This window comes from Nansenia antarctica (assembly GCF_963989245.1).
Source record: "Nansenia antarctica genome assembly, chromosome: 7".
NCBI classification, from domain to species: Eukaryota; Metazoa; Chordata; class Actinopteri; order Argentiniformes; family Microstomatidae; genus Nansenia; species Nansenia antarctica.
Window position 1 is genome coordinate 52656748 of NC_137677.1, and position 26375 is coordinate 52683122.

General features: G+C 42.0%; 2 protein-coding genes across 2 annotated transcripts; both read left to right on the forward strand.

Annotated features, from left to right (window-relative positions):
* The first annotated feature begins 13444 nt into the window (after positions 1-13444).
* eaf2 (ELL associated factor 2) lies at positions 13445-16419 on the forward strand. The gene is made up of 6 exons (XM_080535474.1): positions 13445-13612; positions 14077-14171; positions 14272-14408; positions 14504-14688; positions 14768-15028; positions 15168-16419. Exons 1-6 carry the CDS (start codon positions 13510-13512, stop codon positions 15215-15217), a joined length of 831 nt encoding a protein of 276 aa, XP_080391600.1. The 5' UTR covers positions 13445-13509; the 3' UTR covers positions 15218-16419.
* Positions 16420-17004: 585 nt separating this feature from the next.
* On the forward strand, positions 17005-25691 carry cyp27a3 (cytochrome P450 family 27 subfamily A member 3). The gene is made up of 9 exons (XM_080535675.1): positions 17005-17356; positions 19047-19237; positions 19813-20012; positions 21952-22149; positions 22529-22692; positions 22823-22989; positions 23120-23201; positions 23741-23950; positions 24594-25691. The coding sequence occupies exons 1-9, from the start codon at positions 17117-17119 to the stop codon at positions 24741-24743; spliced, it is 1602 nt and encodes a 533-aa protein (XP_080391801.1). The 5' UTR covers positions 17005-17116; the 3' UTR covers positions 24744-25691.
* Positions 25692-26375: the final 684 nt, after the last annotated feature.

Here is a 26375-nt window from a genome sequence, read left to right on the forward strand (position 1 = left end):
CCATGTCTCTTCTATCTCCACCTCTCTCTCCACCTCTCTCTCTCTCTCTCTCTCTCTCTCTCTCTCTCTCTCTCTCTCTCTCTCCAGATGAAATATTCAGGCGTGCCACCGTGCTGTGCTATTTCCAGCCACATGGTGGAGATGGTGATGGCTAGCTTGCTCCAGGCTTTGGCAGACCTGAGCTGAGGTCAGCAGACCGAGTTGATGTCTGCAGCCCAGACCATGATACGATCCACTGCACATGAACACACTATCGATCTGCCCATGGATTCATTAGGTGGACAAATTAATCTACTGTAGTGGGATGCCGAGGTGTCTATGGGGGCAGACTGAGAAATGGGGCGAGAGACCACGGTATTATGCTGAACAGCTCCTTCCAGTGTTGACCCGCCCAGGCCCACTACTCCTAGGCAAGGTGTCAAGGGGTCAGCAGGCATAACTGGAGGTTCTGACAACACACAGGCTCATGTGACAGCAATGAAAGGATAAATCACATTCAGCATTTCTCTGGCTGGGCAGTCAGAGGGGAAGAATAACACAGCTAAACCCAGACAAAAATACTGAGATCTCCTCTCTGTTTTGAATAAGCAAACATGTAAACCGTGTTCATCTCCAGCCCTGTCAAAAGTGTCTACAGAGGGAATTCACGATGCAAAGCATCATATTCAGCAAGTGTCATCCAAAGACTGTACTCGTCTGGCAACATGAATAATTGATTTCTGCTTTGTCAAGTATCCATGAAATTCTGTTCAGAATGCACTAAACTACACACGTTGCAACCTTTCCACATAAAATGTAAATGTTCACTTCACGTGGCAATACTTGAGCTCTTTTCAAATCCTTAGATTCGGGTTATACAGTCAGTTGCATTACTACCATCAACAGCGTAAAGATACCAAGGTCTCCTTGCTCACATTGTGTTTTTATTTTATTTTATTTTACTGGATAAAACGAATTCCACATAGTCATTACTCTATTACTTATTATGAAGTAGTACAGGAAAACATCATCAAAGTTATTTCTCCAGCTGTTTCCTCATGAAAGAGGAAAATACTACAGCACAAAATAGGCTAGTTCTCATACATAACATATGAGAGAGATAAAGGCCTGTCGACTCACCTTTGTTGTGAGTAAGCGTGTGTAACTGTCTCAGAGAGAGCACAGCTCAGCAAGCAGCCTCCGTCTCCTACATAGTGTGGTGTAGTACTAGTGTGTGTGAATACTCCAGCCCTCTCACTGGCTATTGTTACAGGCAAGGGCGCCTCACTGAGCATGCTCCAACTGAACAGCCCTTGCCGTCGGCATGGAAACCGGGAAGCAAGCAGCAGCCTTGTCCGAAGGCTGAGGTGCTTTCTACTTTCTACCCCTCTCTCTCTGGTTCTCCCACCCGTTATCTTCCCAATTACACACACACACACACACACACACACACACACACACACACACACACACACACCACACACACACCACACACACACACACACACACACACACACACACACACACACACACACACACACACAGCAGTGCCACTGTGTCATCGTTCTGGCATTCTTTCAACACTTCTTTAATCTTTAATTAAGATTATTTTATTCTACTTAATCACATGTGGCGTAACATCATGATCTGACTGAAACAGCTGCCGATTCACAGTCCTATAGGCTATAGCAAACTTCCATTAACTGAATTTTAAACTGAACACATTAATACAAATATATATATATTTTTCTGATTAAAACAATTGCTCAAGAAGTAGAAAACGGTCAGTTATACTGTTATAACCTGTTCTAACTAACCTGTTAACTACTATATGGATTATATTAACTATGAAATATAATGTATCCTTTTTTATTCAGAAACGATAGGGAATGCCATTGCTTATACATGTATAAATGATAGCATCCTAATCAAGGATTAGGCCGATATACCACTCTGTTGCACTCCCAGGGGACAGTCCTATGAAGGTATTTAGCCTGCAGCAGTGTAGTATAATTACAGTGTGATGAAGCAGTCTGTTTGGCATTCCCAGGGCATATGGAAAGGGCTAATCCCCCATCAGTCTGTGGTATGTCCCAAACACCCCATTTCCTGAGGGAACAACAATGCGGGTGGGGGGGGGATCTAGGCATGCCATTCAATGCCAATCTACTGGACCTGCGACATAACCCACATGAGCTGAAAAACACCAATTAGCTACTCTTTCTAGTTCAGGTCTCAGTTATCAATCACTGGTGCGAACAGTAGAAACCTTCAGCATGTCCATTATCATCATTCAATACGGGCCTCCCCTCCCCAGGGGGGGCTACGTACACTAAATACTCCTCTGTTGTTCAAGGCGACTAGCCACGCATCAGCAGAAAAAAACTTGCTTAAAGCGTTCAGGGTTGTTAAAGAGCTTCTCTGATAACAGCTCCGTCGGACATAAGGGAATCAATGGTGGCATGGAGGAAGGCATTATTCAGAGCATACGAAATGTAAACACCTCAAATTCAGCAATCAAAGACCACTTAACACAACCACGTCAATACTGACATGGGTGACAACTCTGTCTGGTTGAATACAGAATAATAGCAGCAATCACTTCCACACTTATAGTAACTACACTGCAGCATAATATGAGCATAACATTGAAGAATGTGTCATTATTCATTGATCCCGCCAGTACATTCAAACAGATCCCTGACTGTGCCAGGGAAGGGAGGAGGGAGGGAGCTGACTGTGCAATGGGCAACCAGGGTGGGCAGGAGCTGTCTGTGTGTGGCCTTCAGCTGGAGGTTATAGAGATCAGAGATGTATCTTGTGAGGGCTGACTGGCTGAGAGGGCTGTAGCTGAGCCAGTGGAGCCCATGGAGGATGGGAGTGCAGGTGGCCCTGACACCCAGGGACGATGCCATATGCGTGTCCGGCGCTGTCCCACTCCGCCCAGCGACTCAGAGATAGATAATTTATGAGGGCTCCACACCAAGCTCAATAATTCATGGGGCCTTGCTCTGCCGTGGTGGGTACGTCACGGACGGACATCCTTTTAAAGAGAGAAAGAGAGAGAGAGGAAGGGAGAGAGAACTCGCCTCGTGTCATGTCCCTTTTTTTTAAGGGATACTAAATTTAGTATGGCTCATGACTCAGGGAGTGAGGGAGGCGTTGGCCCATCTCTGAAGATGAATGACGTCGGTGCGTTGGTGTGAGGAGGATGAGCAGCCACCACCAGCTAGGGAGAAAGGGGTTTTCCCCACACACAATAGGAATACGCACGATGCGGAATGCAAACACAGGATGTATGGATAAATAAAGTTGGTTTAGGACATCATCATTTTCCATATTGCATCGGCGGAGCAGAAACCCTGTCAACAGTTCACAGTGCTGTGTAAATTAGAGGCCGCCCCTTCCGCTGGATTCTATTACATTCACAGCCACACAATGGCTATTAGTGTTGTTGTCCCCCTAGAGAGACACAATGCATTGTTTGTGACCTCGGGGTACACAGGGAAATGTTTGCTTATTGAGGGGCGGGGGGAATACCTTAATGCAGGACGTCGTAAAAAAAAAAGTCCTCCGATGGTTTGTTTTGCTCCATGCTTGGCAACCGCAATGCCATTGTGGGACACAATGATGGCCTTTGATGACCCGCCAGATGAGAGGGACAATCGATTTGAACGATGGAAACAATGCACAAAAGAACATAGTGACACACATAAAGGAGAGAAGATGAGGCTCACACACAGACATACATTTACATCTTTACTATCTGGACTTTTTTCAACCGACACAGATCAATTTAAGAGTAAAGGGAAGGTTCGGGTTTTAGTGTTTAGTGGTTAGTGCGACATTACATTTAACTGTGACAAACGTGCCCGTGGCTTTCAGAAACGACCCACTCAATTGAGAAAGAGTCATACGGTAACATTATGTTACGTGTGTTATCCACTACATCAAGGTGATGGAGCGTACACATTTCCACTACGAATACGCCCTACACACTTCGGCCTACATCATGGTAGATGTATTTAGTAGCACCCTAACACACTTAACATGCAGCAGTGTGGGACCTGGGAGGCAACATGGGAACTACACTCACATTTCTCAGCAGAAGTGGTGCTTCATCGAGTCATGGTCAGGTATGACCGTGAGAAAGGTGGCACATATTTCATGGAAACACCTAAAGAGACCATCAGCATTCAAAACAGATAAACAGGACAACCTAGTTGTCCAGGTTCGATCCGTTTGTAGAGAGTCTGATTGGAGAGGACTAGCTAAGCTCCATGGACCAGGAGGGGCACGTCATCCTTTACGCCAGTGCTGTGACCTAAATTCTAAGGAAAAGTATGTCTCTTGTGGTCATGGCAGTCTGTGCTTCTTGTGGTTACAGCAGTTCCACGGCTTGGGTTTCTGATTAAATGTCCTGTATGTCCAGGGAGCTTGCTAACACAATCACCCAGCAGCAGCATGGTACATTGACTCAGCCAAGGCCTCCTGATGGGGTTCTGTAAAATCCAATTTCCCTATCAATCCATCGTCTCTCTACAGAGGGTTTCACACTGAAATATGATGCTCCTGAAGGAAACATCCCTGGCTCTTCTTTCACGACATGCTACTTATCTGCACCACCTCCACTCCAGCCGATACCATGGCTACATAATAACTGCATTCCAGCTGCTAAGTATAGGCTAGTAGTGGCTACTGTTATAGCGTTACAGAGACAACTTAACTACATATAACGCTACACCATGACCACAGGAAGAATACTGGGGTTTTACAGGTGCCACTTGGCTGAGCTTAATTTGCCTGTACAATGGCTTATGCTAACGTTGTAAACTCTAATCTAACTCGAGCCACTGCTGTGTAGGAATGGGTGCATATATTATATAAACTGTAAAGACATAGAGAGATGAGGCCTTTGAGTGGCAATACCGACAAAATGCCAATGAGATGATCATTCTCTGCCCAGAGAAGATTATCCCCTGAGAGACAGATAAGTCTTCACAGTCAGATCAATACTGTTCCCCACCCTGAGGAGTCACACTACAGAGCAAATGGACCAAGCTCTGTTGTCATAATCCATATCACTCATAAGGACTGGTGGAACTAAATAGATGTCCCTCATCAAAATTCAAAACACAGTCATATTTATGGTAATGGGAGGAAACGTGGAAACCTTCTGAGGCATCAATATTTACACAACAACAGGGAGCTTGAGAAATCCATGAAGCCCTGAGAGTGTTATGATAAAGAATATTCAGTGGGCGAGTGTGGATGTATGGAAGATATTATGCTGGGCTGAATGAAGGTAACAGGTAAGGATGAGCCCATTGCGGACGGCTGATCTGCATGAAGATTGGCCTCATCTCAACCCTATTGTAAATGCTATGGCATACTGGAGGGCACTCAGCACTTGTGATTTGATTGTGCCTGCCTATAGCTTCCTGTATTCTCAAGCACTGCTTATTACAGTGTAACCCGCACAAGGACATCTAACAGTGATTGCTCGAAAATGCAATGTGAGAATGCAATCGCTGAGGAAGAAACATAGTCTACAGATCAACAAAGCACTAGTCGCCAGGGACAACCAAGTGAGGAGAAGCCTATGAGGATAAATATGAGCTGTATCAAAAATGCTGTCTGTCTGAAAAGTGATAATGTTCATTTCAATGAAACAAACAATAACCCCCCCCCAAAAACAAGACATTCCTTTGTTCAGGCAGGGAGATATTACAGGCAGAAGAGCCAACAGGATTATACTGTAGTGCCTTTGGGGTTTCATTTGAGAAAACAAAAGACACATAAAAACTGGAGGATGGAGAGTTTGCTGTTTTCATCCTTTCAGTGGAGATAGATAAAGACAGAATTTCTATCATTCACTGTAAAAGAGAGAGAGGGGGGGGGGGGGGACAAGGCTCTTGGCCAATAGTTTAAACTGCTGCTTTCCTGAGAATTCAAAATGTTCAAATTCAAAATGTTTCATTCTGTGGCAGAGCAGTTCTTCTCATTGAGAATGACAAACTAACCCTTTCAACCAAACACAGTTGAGTGCGGAAGCATGCCGATTCAGCTTGTTTGAGGATAATCCCCCAACCGCCAACCACTGAATCTCAATAGTTCTCCTGAACCGGCTGCACTAGGCTACACACTGCCAGTCAGGCAGGTAAGTGGTGGACATGCCCATGCTGTATCTGAGTGAACAGGATATGTACATACAGAGCATTTCCCCTCTGTCAGAAAAACCTTTTGTAGCATTCAGCACTGTGTGTGTGTGCGTGTGCGTGTGCATGCGTCACCTTTCGGTGGAATATAGGGTAACAGCTTATTACTTTAGGAGAGCTGATGGAGGTCATGGTGAGCGGTCCCTCTGAAATGAGAGAGTGCTATAGCCTGGAACTGCTGTGTGTGGCGCAGGCTGATCCTGGTCCTGTGTGATAGGCTAGGTTAGCGTTAACAACCGGCAGAGTAAGTGAGCAGTGAGTCATTACCTTCTAGCCACTCAACCAGAGAGTAAGTCTGCAGGACATGGCAGAGGAGAGGGCTGAGGAGGGACAGGGGTGGGAGAGAGCACAGCTGGAACCCCTCTTTATATTTACTCATGAATACTCCCATCATGTGTGCACAGTGCAAACTCCAGGGGAGCTTTTAGTGAGCAAAGAGCTGTGAACTGTACTGCATCTGCCTGTCAGAAATGACTGTCATGACAGAATAACCATACCATGGATAACTGTACCTACAGTAAACCTGTATACATTTCATCCACCTATAATATTATAGAAAGGGGAAAATATAATTCTGAAAAGAATTCAGCTAGTTTTGTCAGAAATATGATAATGCGCTGCTGACTAATAAAGCTTCACGGATTAACCTAGCACTGGGGCTAATCTCTGTGTTAGTACTGTGAGATTAAGGTCAAATTGCAGGTTAAACATTTTGAGAATGGTTCAGTCACCCACAATAAGCACCGTTAGGTCATATCTTTTTTTGCTGGTCTACAAGCTATCTACTTATAGCCTGTTGTAAATGCAAAGCATGTGCATGTTCAGTTATGTGGAGAAAAGGCACTGCCACCTCGTTACAATGTGTGTCAGTGTGGCTTTAATGCATAGCAGGTGCATGGAAATCTAATAGTGTAATTCAAATAGCAGTAAAACAACATGACTGGTAGAGGGCCTGTATGTACATTAGAAATGGATTGATCCAGTGAAACCGTGCCAGTGTGGTCTATAGCAACAGTCACGCTAAAAGGTCTAGCTGACGTCTGCAGCCAGTCCCATTTCCATAGCTTCCCCCCCCCCCCCACCAGGCCAGGTTTGTTTGACAGAGCGTGGGTGGTAAGTGCTGGTATAATTAGCATTTTATTAAGTGACCTTCCTGTTCTCCACTTTGACTCTGAGTTTTTATTTTCCACTTGGGTTTTCTTTTCTCTTTGGAGTAGGAGAATGTAGGTCTGTAACTAAATATTCACATCACACTGAAGAGGTGCTAAGAAGGTGATTATGCTCACACTCTGATTATTGAATTACTTCTGTGTGTGTGTGTGTGTATGTGTTGAGAGGAAGGGTACCGTACTCATAATTAACTGTTTGTATACAACCTACAACATACATCTGTATCTCTCATCATTAGTGGTGTGTTCTTACCCCAGCTGCATGGTTTTTAATTAGCCCACTGATAATTAGTGACTCTCCATAACGATAGGCTCCTGCGGCCCTGCCATCGGCATGATGCCCTTTTGTTGATTGGCTACCTGGGAGGGGGAGGAGTGACACATTGTCACTGATCCTGCCTTCATCTCCCTCCCATGGCATGCAGCTGTGACTGATGTTCTAATAGGACACAATGGGATCTATTTACCCCATCAGCCATGAACAAAGGTCAGTCTCAGGGGAAGAGGTTAGGTGGTGAAACTGAGACTCCAAATGAACAGGATTTCTGTGGTCATTATTTACCTGACTGACAATATCAAATAGCCATTGTGCTTCTGTTTTCACATCAAAAGGTAATCAGAAAACAAAACATCATAGCAAGCCCCTATCTGGGAGTTTGGAAGTGAAGATCAAGTGATTTCTTTCATATTGTACTTTTTGTCGTTTTCCACATGCGAACAGCTCCAAACACACATGAAGCCATCTTATATGGCACCTCTACACAATGATTTTCATCCAATTGGCCTATATAAAAAATTTGTATTCACTGTTCAATGATACGACCGTGTGTTACACAGCAGTAAGACAGTGTTAATAAGGACTGAGAGATAATGACCCATATTGAAAGCTTAAGACCACCGCTTGATAGATCAACAACACAAGCTCTGTATATATGCCCTGTAGTTATTTACTTCCAAAACGTTTAAGACATACAGAGGTGAGAGAGCCGCAGATGTTATTGTATACATTCTACTCATGGCTATACAGATACAGTATAACTCAATAAACATAGCTGCATCTTGATCTTGTACACCATGCCAAACCTGAACATGAAATATTACTGTAATCACTTAATGACTGCTCTAATTACCATTAGCTACCTACTTGAATAATTGGAAGTCAATGGACCAGAAGTCCTGATCTCAGCTAATACGGTAATGGAACGCAATTACATTTCAGTCCAGTAATGCCAACTTGCTCCAAATAAAAAAAATAGTGCATTACGATACCTGTCTCAACTACACATCAGCATTAAGGCGCCCAACAGCCACTCAACTGCCAAAGATATCCGCTTGCGCTGCCTGACTGATGGTCCTGTCTCAATAAGTCTAGAGCTATTGACTCTGGTTAGTGCAATGCGAGTATGGCCAGCAAGAGACTGTATGTAAGAACCTAGAACCATCACCTCACCTTTGTTCTGTGCACTTCACTTCATTAAAGTGAAGGCTGTGGCGCAGGAGGTAGAGCTGCCGTCTAATGATCACAAGGTTGGCAGATCGGCGGTTCGAGCCCCAGCTGGCCACATGTCGAAGTGTCCTTGGGCAAGACACTGAACCCCAAATTGCTCCCAGTGAGCGGGCCAGCGCCTTGCATGGCAGCTTGCCGCCATTGGTGTGTGAATGGGTGAATGAGAGGCCGTTGTAAAGCGCTTTGGAGCAGCTTTGGAGCAGCAAAAAAGGCGCTATACAAGTGCAGTCCATTTACCATTTACCTGTTAAAGCTCTGAGTCTGTCTATGTGGTAGTCTCTCTCTTTGTCAATGTCAATCTTGTCTTGTTCAATTATAAAGTAGAAAACTGTTAAAGAGAGGCCAATGATAATTCAACTGATAGACTTTAGTGGAACACAACAGCTTATTGTTGCTTATTGTTCTCTCCACCAGATTGTACACACCTCAAATAACCTTGAATGGACTAAGGCTATGTTGCAAGTCATGAATACCAGGGGATATTTAGTCTGAATGCACTTGTGTACAGAACATTCCTATTTCAAGAAATGAAGCACCGAAACAGGGAGGGAGAATAGCCTTGCATTCAACCCTTCTAGACGGAATGCACACAGATAAGAGAAGGCATGTTGAATGAATATGCATGTCTATGTACAGTAGGGTTAGGCCTAGATATATTCACTGCAAGGACACACTAAGCTATGGTGTCCCAAGTCCTATGGGAGTATGTGTGTGAGTGCACCCATGATGAAAACAGTCAATGGTTTTCCAATCAAATGACCATGGGAGGTCTCATCTTCAAAACACAAAAAAATCAATCTTCATCAACATTTCATCATACTGATCGGATGGAAACTATTGTGGTATCCAATTTTCTCATAATGTGTTGCTGAGGAACAAAGAACAATTCTGGCTATATTTACACTAGGCCTAAATCTACAGTGTAAATGTACACTAAGTTACACTACTCTCTCGACTGAATACCATTGGAAATTATTTATTAAAGATCACATGTGCTGGCCAAAGAATATTAGATTAGATTAGATTCAACTTTATTGTCATTGCAAAGTACAGAGCTTGTAGCTCTAATTCAGCGCTTTGGCTCTCATCAGACCAGAGCCATGCAAACTAGGCTTGATTATTTCATATGTATATGCATGTCTTTCCTGTGCCAGCCTCCTGCACAAGCCCTGTATGTGATTCTAATCATTAACACTGATGACAGAATGCAGAATCCTGCATCCTGCTCAGTTACAGTTATCCCTATAGGTTATAAGTAAGCTCAGTGACAACTACTTCCACCCCTGCCCCGTTTATTGGGATAATGATGTGAAGTTATTTCAAGGCATGTGGGCATATGAAGTCTTAGTACATACCTGCCTGTGGCTCTCACTTGCTTAGACATATGGGACCCAAATACAATCTATAAAAAATAAGAAGCAAAAAAAACACACACAAAACTCACTGGGGTGACAGGTTTGCCTCTTGCATCCAATGCAAACTCTCAACTCAACTTACATCTAAACAAAAACATCACGGCGTGTCAACAATTGTGTGTAACCTTAACAGAAGTCTAAAACTGCTCAAACAAACACACGTAAACTGGAGAGAAAACAAGCATAGAGGCAACATCATCAATAATTGCATGGCAGCCCTGGACCGTCTCTGGGGCACTCGAAAAGAGCAAACGACGTTAGAGAGAAATACGTATATTTAGCCTATAGCCTACCTGCAGTAATCTAAACGGCATGTTCAGTTATGTCTCATAACATGTTATTATACAAAGCTACTTCAGTATTGCATCCTAGTCGTCCCTCCACAGAAAACCACTTAGTAACGACCGGACCACGAGACACATCGGCTGGCATCTCTTCTTCGCGTGGAGCTTCGTTGGAAACGTTGTCGCTCGAGCGATAGATAGCCTATGCATTTAGTTAGTGACTGTGCCAATAATGCCACTGCGCTAAATCAAACGTTAAAGTTGACCATAAGTAGCGGTAAAGATGTTCCTCGAATGATGTTCATTTGAACGGGTAGCCTAAGCTTGTTTGCCCAGTTTAATTAAGGCAATGCCATGGTCTGAATTTGTTTCATATCGTGGTCTATTATTAGTAGGCGACAAACTAAATATTACGTTTCTCTTACCTCACTCATAATAGTGGTTGCACCTCAGAAACATCTCATTACGGCCAGTTTCCCCCGAATCCCGAGCGAGCGGTTTCACTTGCAGCAGCTTGGCATTGAGGATTAATGAGCCACTCGCGTGCTCTCGCTTTCATCGATTTGCTCACGTTTTAAAGCCCTTTTTTAAAATCATCAATCACGACAATATTCTCTAACTTTTTCTTGTGCGAGCTTCAGTTGTATCATTTCGGACGAGGACTTGTCTGTGCAGCCCTGTAAAACAGCTCTCCTTGGCTTTGGGATGTTTCCTTGGAAACTGGAAACAGGACAAGGGCTTATTCTGGGACTGGTTGGCCAAAACCTTGCGCTGTATGTGTGCCCCCCGCCCCAAGTAGACCCCCCATCCCATTATGAAGCGCCTATCCGCTATCTCTAACACTGAAATGATATGCATGGCAGGGGCATCCAGGGGACAGGTGCACCTCATTAATTAGACATGTGAATAGCTAAAAATGTACATGAAATCTGATCATGAATGGACATGGCTTCTTTACTGGTAGCCCTCAATATCCTGTTACAATGCTGACATAGGATCTATGGGTGAGGGCTCTCTCTCTCTGACTATTACCTTACTGCATGAGAGGGATCTTCTTTGTGGTCCACTGATACCATTGTGAACTTGATAATCGTTGCTGAGAGACAGTTTGCTTCACCCCCCGCAGTTCAAGGGCAACCCCAACCCCTACCAACTGATATCACCAAAGGATTGCCATTGTTTCCTTCCATTCATGTCGACAGAATCCCTACTGCTTCCACATGGATACCACTCTGCCATGGCAAGTTAAGCTCTTAAAGCATTTTTGGTGATACCTTTATTTGCACATAATTTCACCATACATTTGTGTGCAGTAATGAACAAAGTAATACATTAATCCATTAATTACTGATTGACTGATCATATCCCTTTCTGAGTTGATAGGCTACTCAAAGACCTATGCTATGGTGCAAATTAACTGTATTCTAAGAGCAAAACTGGTGAACTGGGAAACTGGTAAAATGTTCAGGTCTCCAACCATCTTTCTTTTTTTCCCTTCCTAATTTCTTTTTGTTAGCTCTATTCCAGCCTTCTCTCTATTTCCAGCCTGTTATTAAAATATGTCTACCCTACCTTTTCTTTTCATGACACTACTCTCTTACTCTCTTTCTTTCCCCAGTTGTCATTTATAGTTACACGTCACTTGACCTAGTTCTCCATGAACAAGGACCAGACCACTGAGTTCTGACATCTGATGCCACTCCAACCATCCTACCTTCCACCCTAGCTTCAATCTGTGACACTCACATGAATGAATCAATGCATATTTGTAGGATGGCAAGAGTGGTATAATAATACAATGGTAATGTTTACTGATTCTGTATTTTATGCTTTTCATGCTTTCAGAATTTCACAGGCAAAGTGACTCACCAGGACACCCAATGTCAGTGTCATTCTATTTATCTAGAAAAGTAATTTCATACAACATACAATTTCATATGACAGCAATCCCTTGGTATAGTGGAGTAAGGTGGGCACTGGCATACATACAGTACATGCTTACATTGGACACACAGTGACCAATTTGATATGCTTTTGCATATAAGCTTAACATTCTCTTTTTCTGCACTTTGATCCTACAGTAGGTTTGAAGGGCTGCATAGCTCGAAAAAAATGCAGCCGGCAGGCATTGAAGGATTAGGATTCATTAACAGTTTAAGAAAGGGAAAGAGCTTGTTTTCACCTCATTTTGAGGCTAAAAGCCTATAGGCTCAGCTAGGTCACCTCCATAACACCAAATGACTGTTGCTAATTCATTACGAGAGAGAACACATGCTCAGCACAGTTACGCTTTATCAAGCACAATGGACTCATCAATGTTTAGTGAATCCCTTCACACTGTGAACTATACCACATCCTAGGGTTAGCCTTGACCAGAGATAAATAGAATGACACTGACATTGGTGAGTCACTTTGCCTGTGAAATTCTGAAAGCATGAAATGCATGAAATACTGAATCAGTAGCCTAAAAGTTACCATTATATTATACCACTCATGCCATCCTACAAATATCCATTGATTCATTCATGTGAGTTTACCATTCAAAACATGAAAGGCTAAACATTTGGACACAGCAGATGCATATTAGAATAAATTAGCATGAACAAAGTGATACAATTCCATGCATGAAACGATGGCAAATATCCATGAAATTAAATCAACTACATTCAAAAACATCCAAGTCATCCAAAATGTAGCACTATTGAATTTACAGTAACAATTTTCTCATCAACAATTCTGTCTGAGAAACATGGATTGACTGGTCTTTGAACCAATCAGTCAAAGGAGATGGACACAGTCGTGGCCAATCACAACAAAGAGAGGGCGGAGCTCAGCTTTAGAAGCGAGGTGGCTAGGTCTGCTGCCGTAGATGGTATCGTGGAAGTTGGAAGTAAAAAGTTTCCTGTTGTCAGCATATGGTTGAACACGTTGATTAGAATGAATGGAACAGCTTACTCAAACTTTGACAATCAAGAACATGTTTTAAAATTAGGGGAAACCTTTGAGAGACAACCAAAAGGCGCATATCATACAGTGCGATGTAAGTGGCATTTTGAATACTTAGCAGTTTAGCACTAGCCAGACTAGCTAACATCCTAAAGTGATCAATCTGTTACTCTTCATCGTGTTAAATAATAGCGATCAACACTGTTGAGTGTTCCTAGCCTATGTATAGTACTGGCTATCGGTAAACCAGATACAACAGCCTTCATTGCTTCTATGTCTTAGCTTGGAACTATAGGTAGCCTGCTAACTTGACAGCTAGCCAACTAGCAAGCAAGCTAGCTACAGTGTTACTGGCATCTGTTACAAGAGTTGCCATATAGCATCATCTCTCGGTGAATGGTGGTAACTGCAGTACCCCATAAAGTAATGAATGAATGTTTGAACCCTTGTGTGTTACTGTCGTGTGTTGAATCAGGATGTATTGGTGAACTGTCATTGCTAAGTACCCAAACAGTTTGGAGCTCGAATCATACAATGTTCTTGTCTGTCTGGTCTCAGATGACTTCAAACCAGCTTCTATCGACACAGCCTGTGAGGGCGAGCTTGAAGTGGGCAAAGGGGAGCAAGTTACGATAACTCTACCCAATTTGGAGGTATGGAATCATTCATCATCAAGTTCTGCAGTTGATTATATTGCATAGTCTACTCTACATATTAATTGTGTTCCCCTCTACCCCTCGATGAAATCCCCAGGGATCAACTGCCCCAGTAACTGTCTTCAAAGGATCCAAGAGGCCCTATATGAAGGAATGTATTCTCATCGTAAACCACGACACAGGAGAGTATCGCCTAGAAAAACTCAACAGCAACATTGCAGTCAAGAAGACAAGGTGGGTGGACAGTTGGTTACCTGTGCTGACCACATTCCCATGGCTCTCTGGTTTGCACTTGCTGAGCTGAACTCAGACGTGTCTGTGTTTCTCAGGGCTGAAGGAAGCAGCAAGGTCCAGTCCCGTCTGGAGCAGCAGACGAGCCGTCTAACCCAGCAGATGAAGACTGGCCCCCCCAGCAGCAGCAGCAGTAGCAGCAGCAAGACACCAGCAGGCTCCAAGAGCTCTCCTCCAAAAGAGAAGATGTCCCCAGCTTCACCAATGGATGACATTGAGAGAGGTAGTTCCAGTAGATTATCATGTTTTTCACAATACGTGGAGTTGAGGAAGTAGCATCAGTGTTTTGTATGTGTTTGCAGAGCTGATGGCAGAGGCACGTGGCATGGACCAAATGAGCAGTGGGTCGGGTTCCTCAGACTCCCACAGCTCCTCGTCCTCCAGCAGTGGGGACAGCTCCAGCAGCAGTGACTCTGAGAACGAGGCTCGGGCACCCCCCCCTGCCCCCCTGGCCCCCCCTGTCCACCAGGGGATGCCCATTCTCACCAACACCAACACCACCCCCCCACCACCCCCCCACAGACGCCCAGAGGAGAGTGGTGGCCACCTCATGAACACACTCAGTAAATTACCATATCTCTCCCCTCTGGAGTTTCTCAACGTTACATTTTTTAACATGAATTTTGAATATACTTCATATACACCCTATTTTGTTTTACTGTGTAAGTAATGCACAATTTTGTTATTTCCCCATCTTTTCAGAGAATGACCTCCAGTTAAGTGAATCTGGAAGTGAGAGTGACGATGACTGAATACATGAAAGGGGTGAATCACAGAGTGGGTCTGTTGACATCTGTACTAGTTCGTCACAGTCACGGTTGTCGCGGTTTGTCGGGTCACAGGATGAGAGGAAGAGAAGGACTCATGGATGTGCTGTTTTGCCAGAAAATATTACATCCACCTCCAGAAGCAACAACCAGCATTTAAATTTAATGTCTTATAGTTCTAGAGTCTATATCAATAATCTCAGTTGTAAACATCCATTGTGCCTTTTAACAGACAGAGGCTAAAAGCTGTGATGAATTATTGTATTTGCAAATATCTAAACTGGATGATTTTCGCTGTTTGTTTTAGTTGGGTGTTCATAGTTATCAATGGCTAACTAGAGGATACTGCTGAGCTGAACAGCATTTGTTAGGATGAGCCACATCAATATCAGTGTGGATCCCTGTGCATTTGCTCCGTTGGGAAGAAGTCATTAGAGTTATAGCCTCAGTATTAGTTCTAGGAGCTTTTGCCTTGTGATTACCAAGAAAGACAGACTCTTAAAGTATGGAGAGGCAGTCTAGTTATCTCATTGCTATATTAGGAATTATCTTAGATGTACCTTGTTTAATGTACACTCTAGCAGCATATCAAGGGGAGTCTGAGGAAACTAGTGCACTACTTGAAAATGGATTGACTTAGACGAGCGTAATGCAACTTAAAGATTTAGTTCAGTGAAGCGTAATGTATTTGAAAGATTACTTGGCTTTGTAGTTTTAAACCTGCAATACTTGAATCTGACGTATGATTATTATTTATATTTTATATATTTACTCAGAAGACCAACAGACATTTGCTTTATTAATATATTCTTTGGGCAACAGAGCAATGGAGTCTACACTGTTATCAAGTCAGATACTTTCATACTGCATGTCTGTGAAGGTGGTCTCACAACATTTCATGTGCCTTTGCATTTGCATTTCCATCAACTACACTGCTTTCTGTTTTTGTTTTTTGGTCTTATCTTGGTGATGTCCCCCCTCTCTCCTTAATCAGGAAACAAGTGTTTATCTATGACCATGGCCTCTACAATAAATATCTCAGTCAATTGGAAAAGGGCAGCGAGTGAGGAAATCATGTACGAAGAATTGTGAGGAAGTAATAATATAGTAGTATGTTTTTTCCATCTGAAAAAATGTGGGTCGTTCAACATATTGTTAGTAAACTATTTGAATACATGTATTAATTTCTGTGCAGAGAAAAATAAAGATTTTAATTGTTTGTCAATGCATGTGCCGTGGATTCCCATTTTAGGGCTTCTATAATACATCATCATGATGATCATGTCAATAATAATAATAATAACTTTATTTGTGTAGCGCTTTTCCTGCAAACGTTGCAGCTCAAAGTGCATTAATCATTATATAATCTTAATTGAATTATTTAGTCATTTAAAGGCAATATTAAAAAGATGGGTTTTTAGTCTTGACTTGAACATTATATTTGCTGAGGTTGCATCCCTAATGTAAACTGGCAGTGCATTCCACAATGTCGGTGCATAAAATGAGAATGCAGCCTCACCAAATCACTGAATGGTGCATAATTACATAACTGTCGATATTCTGTTCACATTAATATGACCTAGTAGAACGAAGTGCAATTTTTAGATATAAGAGGTATCTTGTCCGAAGTATTTCATTTGATGATCTCTCACCGACTGTTATAACGTTGGACTTCAGTCATGCAGGCCAGCAGTTCACCTGGATCTGCTAATAGTCAAAAAAGTGACGAAGTTCTCTCGATATCAGGTGGAAACCAGGGCGGAACAGGCAGACTCACTGCGCTATCACTGGAGTTGAAAACCAGAAGCCATTATTATATAACAGGGCGACGGACGCAACTACGCGGTTGATTTTAACAGAAATCACAACCATTTATACCCAAACATGTTTCGCAAATCAATAAAGATTGGATTGCGAGTATGCTACACTGAACATAACAACGGAGTTACAAGAGTGACAACGACGTTGAGATATGCTGGAGACAGGCGACGAGACGCCTCCACCACAGTGATGGGTGACAACAGCAAACAGAAAACTATAGATGATCTGGATGGACCTAGTTTTATGAAGTCGTTATATTGGCTTTTTGGCAAAGGGTATTTCCAGACAACACACCAATTGCAAGTAAGTGGCCGGCTGCTATGAGTCAGCAGTATGGGCAGAGATCTGTGCCACTAGAATCTGAATCTGAATTACTGACTTTGAATTTGACTCACATGGAAACATGATCCAACTCAGGTTCAATAACACCGAATTAAAAATGTCCAAATTACGAGGAAACAGTAACTCCTTAAAACAATACAAAACCTTCACCTGAACGGGCTACTGAAAACATGGTAAACCCCTAATATATATTAAGAAGACATTAAATTCCCAAATCTACTGAATTGTTCTACTTAAATCTACTTAATTTTGAAAGCCCTAAGACCCCCTTCATTTCAGTTGCTTGTCAGACCCCGATCTTTATTAATGTAAGTAGCCTATGCCTACCAATTAAGTACAGTATGCCCTTTCGTAATGACAGTTGGTTGGATGCGTTACATGCACCTCATTCAGGCTTTAGTCACGTCCTTCCCGTTTCCCCCCCTGATTGCTTAATCTTTGAAACTATATAGGCTATTTTTGCAAAACTCTACACAATAACCACAAAACCTTACACTAAACCACCAAAACAATCTCTTGCAAACAAATCTTGCAAAACTCGTTGTACAAATGTACAAATGTACAATGTACTCTCTTTTCGCGTACACACAAACCATCATTTGAATAAGCACAGAATACATCAGCTACACTGATATATGATAGTATTAATCAAAAACACTTGTGTTAAGCTTTTTCTGTGTGCAGGGCATAGCAGCTTTCAATAAGGTTTTGTCATGTCGTGACGTTAGAGTTATAAGGTTCTATCTCCATTTAGGGCAGTTCAGAGATATTGAGCGTCAACGTTTTTACATTCCATTATGTTCTGTGAGATGGAACCTTTGTATTTTATGAATTACTAACTAAAAAATGTCAACATTTTAAAAAGAACACCACACAGGCATTATTAAACACCTAATGGATCAGATTATGTAAACAACTCAATTTTGACAAAAATTGAGATAGAACCTTATAATTCTAACGTCACGATGTAGTAAACACACATAGCCTACTACACCCCACTCAACTTCTAAACTGATTGGCTAGTCATACACTCATATAACGATACGAAATAAGAAAGTAGCTGGAAATAAACTTACAAATAATGTATAATTGTTTTTTGAATAGTCATGACTGGTTTGAGGCAAAAAATGTCTACCATTGTAACCATGGTAACAATGTGGACAGAGTTGATTTATAATGCATAAATGGTACCATAATGTGAACAATTATGGACAAGTTAAGGTACACATTTAGGAGTTCATTAGGGGTTGTTTAAGGTAGCCTATACGTTTTTTTCTGTCAGGGGTGGTTTTCTTAAAAATCCTGTAATCCATGCACAAACACAAACACACATTCACAGTTAAGCTTCCAATTGAAAGCATTAAGCGGGGAATCAATGATATTTTAAGGTGAAACAAATCTGCGGCTTGGGGCAAGCTACTCTACTGATTCGGTGATACACTGCAGTAGGTGTAATGAAGCATGATGCTGAATGAAGTCTGGTAGCTCCCTAATGTATGGTGCCTGCCTAGTGCCTCCCTAGTGTATGGTGCCTGCATGTTTTATATAAGGCAAAACAATGTGCATGCTCTAAAGCTGAACCACTTTTTTGTTGGTTGCACAAACAGATCTATCACTCACCTTTGCAATGGTTCCCTCACCTCTATCCCAGATTGAACACAGCAAGATATATGGCCCTCTGTGGAAGTCAAAGTATGGGCCCTTGTTGGTTGTGAACGTGGCCAGTGCTGATCTGATCGAGCAAGTGTTGAGACAAGAGGGTCGCCTTCCTGTCCGCACAGACATGCCCCACTGGAGGGGGTACCGCGAACTAAGGAACCATGCCTATGGCCCTCTCACAGAGTGAGTGAAAAAGACCTGTAGACCTGCCACTAAGGCTACTGGAAATGGGTCAATTAGCCTGGATATGATACAGTACTAAACAGATTCTGTCTAGTCAGTTAGGTTGTCAGTCTAACAAACACACACTATGATTGTACTCTTCTTATAATGATATTTGTATTTGCATAGTGTAATAGTATGTGTAATAGCATCACTTTATCCACATTTTTAATTCCTATCAAGCTTGTTCTAACAGCACACTGAAATGTCATATGCACCAACTGCACACTGAAATGTCCTGATTGCACCAACTGATCTATACCTTTATATGGATCATTGATTGCATCAGCTTGTAGTTTGCAACGTTGCTTAATGTCTCTGGCATGACATTGAATAGTTTGTCATCAAAACAGCCTAGCCCAAGGCAAGATAGAACACGTGAAAATGGAAAACAGCACACAATAAACTAAAGGTTGTGTCTATTTTTTTTTCTTCTCACTTCTTGGTTTGAAACTGATCTTCTGCAGTTGTACCTGTGGCTAATGGCTACAGTATATAGTACCTCTCCCCATCACTCTGGTTGTGTGTGTTGACAGGATGGGAGCTCAGTGGCAGCGCATCAGGAGTATCCTAAACCCACGGATGCTGAAGCCTAAGCATGTCTCCTTGTACACCAACACCATCAATGACGTGGTTACAGATTTCATCCACAAAGTAGCTTGGCTCAGGTCTACCACGGGAGACGGCGTCATGGTGAACGACCTAGCAGGCGAGCTCTACAAGTTTGCCTTTGAAGGTGAGCAGAGGAGATAGCACTGAAACTGTTGCATAGATATTACACAGGATAGCTTGTTAACCAGTAACCTGTCAACAAACATGTTCTTGGTAACCAAATATAACTGTTACCAATGTAAGGGAGGGATATTCTTCTGTAAAGTATTACCGTAAACAGCCTCTAGAGCTACCCAACCTAGGATAGCTGGTCCCTTCTTTAGAATCATAAGCCATGGTCTGGAAGCCATCTCACTGTTTTACTGTACGTGCACTTTCAGTTTCAAGGTTGTGTACAGTTTTTTTCACAGTCGGCTTTCTTTCTTACCAAAGTCTGCCACAGTTATGCAGTCTTGACATGCAGTTCTGGTACAGAAAGATGTACTGTAAGTCTTAACATAAGTAGCTCTAATCTTATGGAAACCTTTTCCTTGTACTTTAAGTATGACCATGTGCTGTGCCTTCATCACAGTATCTATCTTTTCTATGAATGAAAGACAGCGGTAAGTGGAGTTCAGACAATATGCAAGTCAATATGCAATATACCGTAATACAGATATGATACAGAGATGACTATTGTAGTCCGATGCTGTATCTGTTGGAGAGCTGACCTTGAAGTTATTGTGCAATGAGCTTTAGCCCTGGTGGATGATTAGATACAGCATCTGAATGGTTGATCCCTTCACTATGGCGATAGGCAGACAGTCCAGGAGAACATATAGCAGTATGGCCTATGCATAGGTCAAGGGCAGCAGTTATATTGTAAAACAATTATTGGCACCGTCCACAGGATGGAAAGGATGGGCTTCCTTTAGTGCTCGATTCTCCAGAATGTAGTTCTATTCTACAGTCATTATTTTCAACAATGTCCACACTAAGATCTTTTAATTGACCATACAGCAAACATATTTTCTCCAACAATACTTTATTTGAGTATCCATCAATCTGCAACATTGTCAGTGTCCTGTGTAGTCCTGCGCGGCTCAGTTAGTAAAACATGGCGCTGGCAACTAAAGCGTGGGTTATGGTAATTGCGTCTCATCTAACGTCCAACTGCAGCTAATGTTAAGTCTTGTACATCCATTCTCACCTCGAGTTACTGTAGCCCCTAAGTTGTCTCGTTCCTCCTTACTACCTATCAAAAAGTTTAAAACTATTTGTGAAAATGATGTTCTTTGCACTGTCTTCCTAAAACACTCATGCTTCTTCCTTGCTACTTCCATAAGTGATACACAGCGTTCAGCCAATCAGGATGCCCAAAATAAAAGTATAAAAGTTATAAACGTTCAAAATTTTACTCAGGATTAATAAATAGTGAGTAAATAGTTGTTTAATTGTTTACATTTAACAAATGCTTTATTACTGAATGTTATTATGAAGTTATATTATAAAGATAGTGTAATTCACTATATTGTGTAAGAGAGGACAGACAATCAGCAATCATAATGTGTTCATGATATGGACTGAGCTGTGTATGTGTCCTGCGTGGTCCTGTGTGACTCAGTTGGGAAAACATTGTGCTGCAAACTAAGGCTTGGGTTATGGGTTTGATTCCTGCTGGATACACATATAAAAATATGTGCGCTCACTACTGTCACTTTGGATAAAAGTATTGGTTAAAAGGCATATACTGAGTGTAATGTCAGGCCTCTTAATCCACAGCTCTAAGGTGTGGGATATGAAGTTAGAAAAATGTGTCTCATACTACCATTCGATGATAACTTGATACTGTAATTTACTACATAGTGTGAACAAGGCCACTTAGCTGTGTATGTGGAGCTGTACTCAGGAATGTAGTACATTTAGGCAACTACATGTGTATTTGTGCCCATAGGCAAATCATAATATCTGGATTGTATTATGTAACATAACCCTGGCCTTAATCACTACCTTACATAAACTGTTAGCTGCCTTGCTATCACATCGTGATGATGATGAAATGTTTTCCTCTGTCTTGACTCCAGGGATCTCCTCAGTGCTGTTTGAGACACGTATGGGCTGTCTGAATGACGAGGTTCCAGAGGAGACTCAGAAGTTCATCGTCTCAGTAGGGGAGATGTTCCGCCTCTCTCCTATCATTGTTCTTTTCCCCAAATCTGTCTGGCCCTACCTACCTTTCTGGAAACACTTTGTGGCTGTATGGGATCACCTCTTCAAAGTTGGTAAGCAGGTAGTCTGTCCATAGCTGCTGTGTGTAGTCGTTAGAATGCCCTCAAGTGCCCCCAGCATTCCCATCCTTGCTACCTTCATTTGCTTGCAGTGCAGGTTTCTAGAGTTCATGGCTGTCAGCCAAACAATGCCAGCCAAACAAATACCGCTGCCACGCTAAGCAAAGTTCACTTTGGGTCAGGTTGAGTTCAATGTGTCAGATTGCACGACAATATCCCCCATTTAGCTTTAGATGACCTAAATGGGGAAAAAAAAGAAAGAAACCCAATCATGTTTCCACTCACAGGCCCTATTTAGCCTATATCAGTCTATGTCCCAGACTCAGTCATTACAATGGCTTTGCATCTGTATTGTCTTTGTGCTGACTACCAGCGGAGGAGCTCGTGCGCCACAAGATGGAGGAGATCCAGGAGAAGATTCGGCTAGGCCAACCAGTGGAGGGAGAGTACCTCACGCACCTGCTGGTCAGTGAACAGATGTCGGTCACAGAGATCCTGGGGAGCATCACTGAGCTGCTGCTGGCTGGAGTGGACACGGTGGGAAAGGGAGGGAACTGCAATACTATTTATACTGTATTTATGTTTTCTTATTATTGTGTGCATTATTGTAAAGATAATTTATATTACACTGCACCCCCCCCTTCCCCCGGCCGCCCTATCTATCCAGACCTCCAACACCATCTCGTGGTCTCTGTACCACATGGCACGGGAGCCAGAGATCCAGGAGAAGCTGTACCAGGAAGTGCTCAGTATCTGCCCCGGTGACAAGGTGCCTGACAGTGATGACATCGCAAGAATGCCCTGGTTGAAGGCCGTCGTCAGGGAGACGTTGCGGTAGGTTTTGGGGGGGCTCGGCTTTGATGGCTATATGTACAGTATATACGCAAAAGGGTATATGGAAGACACACACATACACACCCTAAGTTTTTTTTACCCCTAGTAAGTTTATGTGTACTCTCTCTAGGTTATATCCTGTTGTACCAGGAAATGCCCGTGTCACTGTTGAAAATGAGATTGTGGTGGGGGATCACCTCTTCCCAAAGAATGTGAGTTGAATTACACATCCAATAAAGTTACATAAGAAAATCTAAATTCTTCTTCATTTCATCTTTTGAGTGGACATATGGCTATATAGCTACATGGATACCCTTTCCGTTTTTTATGCATTTTGTCCTTGCATACATACTGTATATTTAGTTTCAACGTAAGGTATACTTTTGGCTTGTCAATATGTTATGCAAGTCTGTATGTCATAAAGTGCAGACTGTAAACACAACTTGTAGTTTTTGGCCTATCTCCAAAAGTGACGACGAGTGTCTCCACTTACATTGTGCATTTTATATTAGATTAGATTAGATCAACTTTATTGTCATTGCAGAGTACCAGACAATGAAATGTAGTTTAGCGTTTAACCAGAACTACAAATAGTGATATAGTGTAAAACATGATATTGTAGACATATATAGTGCAAGTCCAGTTTATGACTTTCATTGCGTATACTAGCTCACACATGACACCAAACAGTCCTATATGCCCCACTTAGGTGGAGGAGCTGTGTTTGAGCTCTATCTCTTCTTCTCTCCAGACCCTGTTCCACCTGTGTCACTACGCTGTGTCGTATGATGAGACCATCTTCCCAAACCCCCATGCCTTCCAGCCCCACCGCTGGCTCAGAGGGGAGGGCAAGAAGGATTTGAAGCAGCACCCCTTCGGCTCGGTGCCTTTCGGCTTCGGGATCCGTGCCTGCCTGGGCAGGAGGGTGGCTGAGCTGGAGATGTACCTCATCCTGTCCAGGGTAAGACATTAGACATAGTATTTATAACATCCACCCTTCATCATGTTTCTACAGGGCATTTAAGTTATCTACAGTCTACTGCGCTGTACAGCTCCTCTGTGTATTCCCAGTACAGTAATGTTACTGTAGTAAAAGTATGATTACCTGTGTATCAGGTTCTGCTGCTTATGTTGTTGTGTAAGCTCTGGCAGTACTAAGGAAACATGCCAACAAGCCAGACCTTCAACTTTGCGCTCATTCTTCCCCCCAAGATACAGTAGATGATAGGTTTGTGCGGAGGGAGCTGTAATCATTAACTTGGATTGTTGATATCTGCTTTCAAACCTCTCTTGTAGAACAAATTGTATATTATCATTTTCAAAGAACTTTCATATGATGTGATATTGATATGATATTTTGATATTATATGCTGACATTTTTTCTTACAAATGCAGCATTATATATATATATATATATATATATATATACGCATATATTCCCCCAGATAACTGGTATGACATTTTATGATTGTTTCATTGCTTTATTGTATGAGTTTATTTTCTTCATTCAGTTCTCTTCCATTGATTTATCAAGTTTGACATTGTCTCAGATAAGGACAATAACAAAGTAATTTGACTCTTGTTTTTCTCTCTATATCTCACAGTTGATAAAACACTACGAAATACGTTCAGATCCCGCTGGAGCCACAGTCAAACCAATCACAAGAACCCTTCTTGTCCCTGCTACACCAATGAACCTGCAGTTTTTGGATAGGATAGTCAAGCCGCAAGAGCAACCAATAGCAGCAGCATGAGTATCCCTATGAACTGTATTAGTATGCACACCATGCAGTCTTCCTGTCACCAAATGTTTTCTTTTGTGTTTATAGATGTTTCACTTGGTCTACTTATCGCACTTAATGCCTTATCGTATACATCTTTAAAACACATTTGTAACAAGACCACAACACCGCTTTAATATTGAAAGTTGTTATTGTTTTTACCCTTTTTGTAAATAGTTTTATTTTAATTTGAAGAAGAAGGAAAAACTGTTTTGCTCTGGGTGGTCAGTGGTCTGAGGCTAATTGTATTGATCAAAGAGAATAATCTTTACATCCCATTTGAATGTCAATGATTTTAGTATTACTTGGCTGTGTTGCGACCATTGGTTGTGATGTGTTGAAGTAAATTACCCTGTACAGAGGTCCCTCTTGTGGGCACCTTGTGGCACTACACTGTGCTCAGGACAAAGTTCACCACTTGCACCATATTCCCCCCCGACCTCGAACATACTTTTCAAAAAAGACTGAGTGGACAGTAGAAAAAACCTCAACATATTTGAAAAAACTGTGTCAGTCATACTTAGTTTGATATGGCCCCTCCCCACCCCCTTAGATCATCGTCAAGCCAAATGATCCTTCATTTATCTTATTTATCTTCAACAAAGGACACATTTGAAACACAGCTTAAGTAAGACCTATTGAAAGTTGTTATTGTTTTTAGCCTTTTTGTAAATAGTTTTGTTTTAATTTGAAGAAGATGAAAACACTTTCTTGCTGTTAGTGGTCAATTGTATGAGGCTATTTGCACTGGTAAAAGAGAACAGTTAACAACCCTATGTGATCTTAATATTCTGTTCTCAATAATTTTAGAATGTATTTTATGCATATGTATTGTAATTTACAATACATTATATTATAATTAGCTAAAAGTGACGTTGTTGATATTATGATTGAAACATTCCAAACTGATACGAACAGTGTAAACATTCCTTGTTTTGAAAATATACTTTTAATTTGAATACAATTTAATTGATTTACTTGGCTGTGTTTTGATCATTGGTTGAAGTAAATTACCCTGTACAGAGGTCCCTCTTGTGGGCACCTTATGGCACTACACTGACAGTATACTGAGAAAACACAGCTTAACCCAGGACAAAGTTCACCTCTTGAAAATGCATCATATTCCTGGAACATACTGAAAGTGAACAGAAGAAAAAACATCAACATATACAGTACATACAAAAAGTTGTGTCAGTCATACTTAGTTTGATATGGCTCCACCACATCCCCATAGATCATAGATCATCGTCAAGCCAAATGGTGTTTCAACTCTCATAATAATAATTTCATACCATAATAGTGATATTATATAAAGGAAACATGTCGCAGTAAAGGAAACATCAAAGCCACCTGACTGCCCCCCCCAGTGGGCCTCACAAACAAGCCCCTTGCCTCTGACTGAATCTGGGACTTCCACCCCCCCCCCCATTCACACACACACACACACACACACACACACACACACACACACACACACACACACTCACACACACACACGCACACACACACACACACACACACACACACACACACACACACACACACACACACACACACACACACACACACACACACATACAATGCACTGACAGTGTAATTTATATT

Coding starts and splice junctions, on each gene's coding strand:
- eaf2 (XM_080535474.1), top strand. CDS start 13,510: ATGAATGGAACAGCTTACTCAAACTTTGACAATCAAGAACATGTTTTA. Junction 13,613..14,076: donor CGCATATCATACAGTGCGAT/GTAAGTGGCATT, acceptor GTCTGGTCTCAG/ATGACTTCAAACCAGCTTCT. Junction 15,029..15,167: donor CCACCTCATGAACACACTCA/GTAAATTACCAT, acceptor CCATCTTTTCAG/AGAATGACCTCCAGTTAAGT.
- cyp27a3 (XM_080535675.1), top strand. CDS start 17,117: ATGTTTCGCAAATCAATAAAGATTGGATTGCGAGTATGCTACACTGAA. Junction 22,693..22,822: donor TGCTGGCTGGAGTGGACACG/GTGGGAAAGGGA, acceptor CTATCTATCCAG/ACCTCCAACACCATCTCGTG. Junction 23,951..24,593: donor TGTACCTCATCCTGTCCAGG/GTAAGACATTAG, acceptor TATATCTCACAG/TTGATAAAACACTACGAAAT.